General features: G+C 38.7%; 1 protein-coding gene across 1 annotated transcript in view; it reads left to right on the forward strand.

The window, feature by feature from the left end:
- Positions 1–6,961, forward strand: part of CDC42BPB (CDC42 binding protein kinase beta) — a 51,725-nt gene that overhangs the window by 44,205 nt on the left and 559 nt on the right. Inside the window, exons 28-32 of the mRNA XM_029087523.1 lie at positions 2,107–2,703; positions 5,375–5,472; positions 5,584–5,668; positions 5,821–5,941; positions 6,033–6,150. Of these exons, the coding sequence (XP_028943356.1) occupies positions 2,107–2,703; positions 5,375–5,472; positions 5,584–5,668; positions 5,821–5,941; positions 6,033–6,150 (1,019 nt within the window). The remainder of the gene's footprint in view (positions 1–2,106; positions 2,704–5,374; positions 5,473–5,583; positions 5,669–5,820; positions 5,942–6,032; positions 6,151–6,961) is intronic.

A 6,961-nucleotide genomic window follows, 5' to 3' on the forward strand; every position in this document is an offset into this window, starting at 1 on the left:
GGTTATTTTCTAACAAAATACCTGAAGCTTTCTTCACCTATATTTCACCTATATTTATAAACTCTGAGCTTAGGTTCTTCTGGTCAGTGATACAGATTTGTAAAATGAAAAGGTGCCTGGGTCCCTATTACAACTTTGGAAAAAATCCCCAGGAATAGTCCTGAAATATCCCTTTGACTATTTCTAGTAATTGTTCAAATTTCAAAGAAGATATTTCTTTAAATTTTTACTTGATGGGAGAACTTGAATTTCCTTTTTCAATGCAGTTTAGTTTGTGTCTATTTGAAATGTGGATTGCAGTCATGCTAAAACTTGAGTTTCAATGTAAAATACAACAGTGAATACAGGTTTTTAAAGACTTACTTGACTTTCAAAATAAAACGAAGTACAAAGTCAGGGGTGTAGTTCTGAGGCAAAAAGGAAAATGTTATTGCTTCCTCTTGCTTAGAATAAGCTATTCCCAATTTCAGGAGAAACTGCTTTATACACAGAGACAGAAGATATTTTAAATTCTTTTTAGCAGTAATAAATGCCAATCCTTTGAGTAAACTTCCAGTGGTCACCATTCTGTAAGTACTTAGATATAAACATAACTTCAGATGCAAGCGATTCCAGAGATTCCAGTACAGCTTCTTGCATAAAAGAAAATTGTACATTTAGTTTGAAAGGCCATTTCATAAAGGAACAATTACCTGCATCACTGTGTCATATGTAAATAGGAAAATGAATCATCCATTTTGATTTTAAGTTAAAAGATGTTCTGCATGAGTTTTCTTTGACCAGTTCTTGTGTGTTAATATCATTTTTATAAATCATAATCTCTTTTTTATTTTATGGCGGTTGTAATTTTCAGTGTTAATTAACTGCCAGCTGCTTGTATCAAAAGTCTTTGGTCAGAATATCACTTAGTCCTTGACAAATAAACTAAACTGTAAGCTGGAGCTGGAGCTAGGGAAAAAAAATTCTCTCTGGCAAAGTTCCAACAGCTGGTTATTTCATAGAACATTTCTTCAGACATGTCATCTATTTGTGCTTTTGGGGGATGCCACAAAACACTTAGCTTTGTGATCTAAACAGCCAGTCTTGTTAAAACTTTACAGAATTTGGCAAGTTGACTAGGTTACTCAACTATTACTGAAAATATGCATATAATTTCCAGTTAATTTTTCTTTTTTAAAATTCTAATTCACAAATATTTTGAACACATTCAGTTAACAGAAAAATAAAAATTATATTTTAATGTAATTGGCTTATGCATATTATGTATTATGTTTCCTAGTGTGGAATTGCTTAGTCTCTTCTATTTGTACCCCATGAAATACCCACTGCATTCTTGAAAATGCCAATATACCCACAGTCCCAAAAGCAGGATACATTGTACCTAACTCTATCAGCTGCCTCTAACCCAGTTTTAAAGAAATCTGCAAACAGTGAAGGTTCCCCAGCTTAATCAGGTTACCTACCTGGTCTTTACTGTGATAAAGCTCTTCCTGGTGCCTAACTTAGACCTCTCTTCCTACAGTTTAAGCCCATTCTTGGTTACCCTTTCCCCAACGCACACAGCTTTTCTTGCCTTGCGCTATAGGTATTTAATCTCCACTTACTGTACTGCTTTTGTATTTGGCTGAGACATTTGCTGACTGTACAACATTTTGTATCCTCAGTTATCAGCCTTAAATACTTTGTATTTCTTCTCTTTGTGTTCTGCTAATTTGGTCTTCCTCCATAATTTACTGAAGATGCTGATGTTTTTCCTGAAGGTGGGACCAGTTTCAGAAGATATGTGATATTGCAGTGTGTAGATATTACAGATAATATTACAAAAATTTTTTTCTCTATTTATCACAGAGGTTAAGTAGCCTTTCCCTGCAAAGTGTGGCTGAAGTGAGACTTGATATCCATAGAGAGAGTTATAGGAATGCTTTCTTTCATTGTTTGTTCTGAGAATTAATAACGGAGCATTGAACATGTGTAATAAGTGCTCTTTCTTATCTGGTGTGTGTCTGTGTTTAGATTCATTTTCAGACATCAGTACGTAACACTGCAATGTTTCCAGGCCCCATGGTTTTCTTGTTTAACTTACAATAGCTCTGGTTTCCTTTGCAGTGATAGTCCGAGCTGCTGACTGCAAGAAGGTGTACCAGATAGAGCTTGCTCCCAAAGAGAAAATTATCGTCCTCATCTGTGGTCGGAACCATCATGTTCACCTTTACCCCTGGGCCTCTCTGGATGGGTCGGAGGGAAACTTTGACGTTAAGCTTGCAGAAACTAAAGGCTGCCAATTGATTACAACTGGAACACTAAAGAAGAGTTCTTCGACTTGTTTGTTTGTGGCTGTCAAACGACAGGTTTTTTGCTATGAAATTCAAAGAACTAAACCTTTCCACAAAAAATTCAGTGAAATCCAGGCTCCAGGAACTGTACAGTGGATGACAGTGTTCAAGGACAAGCTCTGTGTTGGCTACCAGTCTGGGTTCTCTTTGTTGACCATCCAGGGAGATGGACAATCTATAAACCTGGTAAATCCTAATGACCCCTCGCTTATCTTCCTCTCACAGCAGTCTTTTGATGCCCTTTGTGCTGTGGAGCTCAGTAATGAGGAATACCTGCTTTGCTTCAGCCATATGGGAGTATACGTCGATTCGCAAGGTCGAAGGTCACGCATGCAGGAACTAATGTGGCCTGCAACTCCTGTTGCCTGTAGTATGTATATGTTTTTCTGTTGCCATATCCCTGTTGCCGCTTTACTTGTCTAAAAATAATCAGCATTGTATTCTATTTTGCTTTGGTTTGTCTTTAAATATCTACAGTTTAAGTTTTGGTGAGTTAACAGGATACACAGTTCTTCCTGATGGTGGTATTCAACCTGAGGATCTCCTGGGCTGAGATCCTGGACACTGCAAGAAAGGAAGCTCTGTCTCATTACAGGGCACAGAAGAACAAGTAGTGGAATGGAAAATAATATTTACAGAGAATAGTCCTGGATGCAGGACAGTGGAAGACTACTGGTCTGTGAAATTCTGTAAAGATTTTTGCTCCCTGGAGAGTGTAAATGTCTAGTTGTCTGTGGAACGTCTTCTGTGTCCTGTACTCAAAGTACAGTAGAAAGCTGAAGGTGAAATGTAGCTGTGACTCTAAGGGTTCATAAAGATAACAAAATAAGAGGTAAAAATACTGCTTTTGGCGGAACTGGTTGCAATTTTTCTCCTGTTGATTTTATTTTTAGGAGGAGAATTCACAAAAATAATGTAGGCAGGTGGAGGGTGATTTTTCAACCACTCTGATCTTTTCAGGCACATTGGTTTATCAGCTAGTTAGGTTAGAAGCACATGCAGAGCATTTTTCAGTATTTGGTGGTCAGAGGCAGTTTGTTATAAAGCCAGGATTTCTGTTTGGACCTCAAATAGCAACTAAAGTGTTTTGAATGATTCAAAGCAAGAAACAGCTTTTTGTTTAAATAGTGCACTGAGCAGTTAGGTGCTTGTTGGTTTGATCAAGCCAGGCCCTCATATCGGTTTCTTTAATTTTAATTGTCTTGAACTGAAATAGTTTGCTTGCTTTACTCTCACCTAGTTCTGTACAGCAGTCTAAAGCAAAGGCCCAAGGAAACAATGTAGTTGCAAACTTACTTTAAAATGCCATGAGCCAAAGCTAGTGTTTCCTTTTCCTTTATCAGCTTTACAGGGTTTTTTTGCATTTCAGCCAACTAAACATACTAGTTAATTGTTTTGTCTGCTATTATTAGAGTCTGTTCTTACTGTAAACTATTTTATAGCATTCTTGTACGTGCAATCTTGAGTGGCATTGGCCTAGGGCTGTTTTTGTAAAAAGAGCAACTTCATCCGCTGCCAGACGAAACTGAATTATTTCCTTTCCATTAGCCTTGTCCTCCCTCCTTGGTCCTGGTGTCTGTCACTGGTGATGGTGGCACTTAACTTTCCCATCAGGAGATCATCAAAGTGGAAATAGTTCTCCCCCTGTTGCAGTTTCTGCTGTAGTGAAGGATCATGTTGTAGAGAGGTTTTAGGGTATGATGGAGAATTTGTCTGTAGGGCATTCAGTCCCTCACGCGAGGAGAGGCTGAGGTCTGTGCTAACAGTCAGCTCTGTTATCTTGGGTGGCCTGTCTAGGTTGTGGCTAAACCAGCTTAATGTGCTGGCTCTGTGCAGAGTCAGTGTAGATATTGTGGGGCTGCTCAGCTCAAGTATGGTGAAGTGCAATGACTTGGAGCCAGCAGGTCCCAAAGCTGTAACGTGGGCAAGCCCAGTGCAGACACTGATGTGTCTCTCTGGGAACCAGTTGAGATCTGATCAAGCTCATCAGCTCTGACTGGTAAGTGCTGACCTTGGCTACAAGCTGGCCAGGCAGAAGCAGTTGGTGTTTCTGTCTGATGCTCAGTGGTCTCCTTTGATTTGAATGTCCAGGCCAACTATAACCCCATGTAATAAATACTTGACCATAAGTCACTTCTGGTGTACATACTTATGATAGCTGTCCAAGGCTTTCTGTGAATGAATTTTGAAAAAAATAGCACCACAACCTTACTTCAGTTCTTCTAAGGAAGATTCTGTGATGTGTTTAGTGTCCTACTGAGTTATTTTCCTTTTGTTTATTGAAGCAGCTCTTTCAGCTCTTTTCTCTATCAAATCCCATAAATCTCTAGTAACTGCTCTTTACATCAGGACACAATCTTTACATGAGCAGAAGCATGTTGATATGAAGCTCTAGGGATCTCTGCTTTTTGTTTGACCTAAAATAAACTTTTCTGCTGATACTTTTTATGCTTTAAAAAAAAAAAATTGAAAAGAGAAAATGAATTGTAGGCTTTAAGCATTGTGACACTTTTCTCTTAACCTGATGAAAGCAACCCATACATGAATATCTGAAGCTAGATAATTGTTAGCAAAAGAGGAAGGAAATTGAGAACAGATCTGCATCATGACTTCATGACCCACCTCACAGATGGTGGCCCTCTCTTTTTCCCCGCACACAGCAGATGTATAGTTAGTTTTCTACTTCCGAAATGAAGTAATCTGCATCTGTAGAAAATTTAGCTGCTCAGTTCCAACCAAGTAGCAAATTTGTATGCATCTGAAAACTTCAGATGCCGTTTTGCAATTTCATGAAATCATAATCTGAAGTTTAAAAATACTGAAAGGGTCAAATTTAAATCTTTCCATGTTGCTTGCAGTTGTCGTTAGCAAATCTATTATCATAAAAATATCTGTTTGAAAGTGATGCTGGGAAAAAGTGTTTTAAAATGTGTCTTGCGCGTAGTGGAAAACTTGTAACTATTGGAATTTACTCACATATATGTCAGTTTTGGACTATTGAAACCACATTAGGGTTTTCTGTTTGTTTTTAATCTATGCAGGTTGCAATTCTTCGTATGTAACGGTGTATAGCGAGTACGGTGTTGATGTATTTGATGTTAACACTATGGAATGGGTCCAGACTATTGGCCTGCGAAGGGTAAGTAATTTTCTTTGAATATAGAACTTAACTGGGTTAATTCCAAATGAGATATTTATTCACAGTGTATGCTAGGCTTGATTTAATTTTCTGCCTCCTTCCTCAAAACAGATCAGACCACTAAACATGGACGGCACACTGAATCTTCTTAACTGCGAGCCACCAAGACTAATATATTTCAAGAACAAGTTTGCAGGTGAGTACTGAGCAAGGGGAGAAATGAGACAATGATACTAAGCTAACTGGGTAATTTTAAGCAATGTTACCTTTACATGAGATGAAACTCATATTGGATGCATCTGGGTCAACATGTACCTACGTGTGTGAAATTGTGTTGTCATATTACAGCAGGAGCTGTCCTCAGTGTACCAGAAACATCTGACAATAGCAGGAAGCAAATGCTTCGAACTAGGAGCAAAAGAAAATTTGTATTTAAGGTTCCCGAGGAAGAGCGATTACAACAAAGACGGTAAGAATTTAATCGTTACATGTAACTGAATGTACTTGATGACATGCAGAGGCGGGGAATGCTAATAGTAAAAATCACTCTGTTCTTTCAGGGAGATGCTTAGAGACCCTGAGCTAAGGTCAAAGATGATTTCTAACCCAACGAATTTCAACCATGTGGCTCATATGGGACCAGGAGATGGAATGCAGGTTCTCATGGACCTCCCACTGGTAAAATACATTTAAAAGGGAGGGAGATATATGTGCATTTGTTCTTGCTCAGAAAAACTGTGAAGATGACCTGTATGGGGTTCAAATGTTATCTCTGTACCAAATTCTTCTTTTAATCATTTTGAGAAAGGTGAACCTTCCTGATGTGCAATGCTTCTTAGTCCTGTGCAAGGAAATACTATTAGCTGACATGTGAATGAGACACTGAAAGAAATAGATACCACTAACAGGAGCTTGTTAGTAGTGTTGTAAATAATCATTCTCTCATCCTTCCTTTTCCTTGTTTGTCTTCTTAAAATAACAGAATGAATTTCCTTCCCCCTCATCCTCTCGACATTCTGCTCTGATATCACCTTCAACAGGCTTTGAGCACGTCTATCACATGAGCCCTGTCTCTGCTGAAATCTTTCTCCAGAGTGACCATTCCTCACTGCAAGGCTCCCCTCTGCTTTCTTCCTCTTCCTGTCCCTCCTCTGCTTCCCTAGCAAGGGTAGGAGTAGCTACAGACTGTTAGGAACTGGAATGATGTGCTTGTGGCACTTCTCTGGTTATAGAGCAAAAACAAGGTGGGGGTAACTAATGCTGTGCAGGTAACTAAAATGCATGTAAGTTGCAGTGCTTTGTAGCATTATTTTTATTTTGTATTTAACAACTACAGCATTTTGTGAGCTATTTTTGTGTTAATTCATGAGGGAAAGGCGTGAAAGTACACTTTTATGTTCTGTACCCTCCATTTTATAGATGCTAGCCAGGCTTTCTCTTGTCCTTCTCAGCTAGCCCAGATGAGGGTAATACATTTGTCCTTTCAGCA

This window comes from Antrostomus carolinensis, unplaced genomic scaffold (genome assembly GCF_000700745.2).
Source record: "Antrostomus carolinensis isolate BGI_N321 unplaced genomic scaffold, ASM70074v2 scaffold4541, whole genome shotgun sequence".
Lineage (NCBI taxonomy): Eukaryota > Metazoa > Chordata > Aves > Caprimulgiformes > Caprimulgidae > Antrostomus > Antrostomus carolinensis.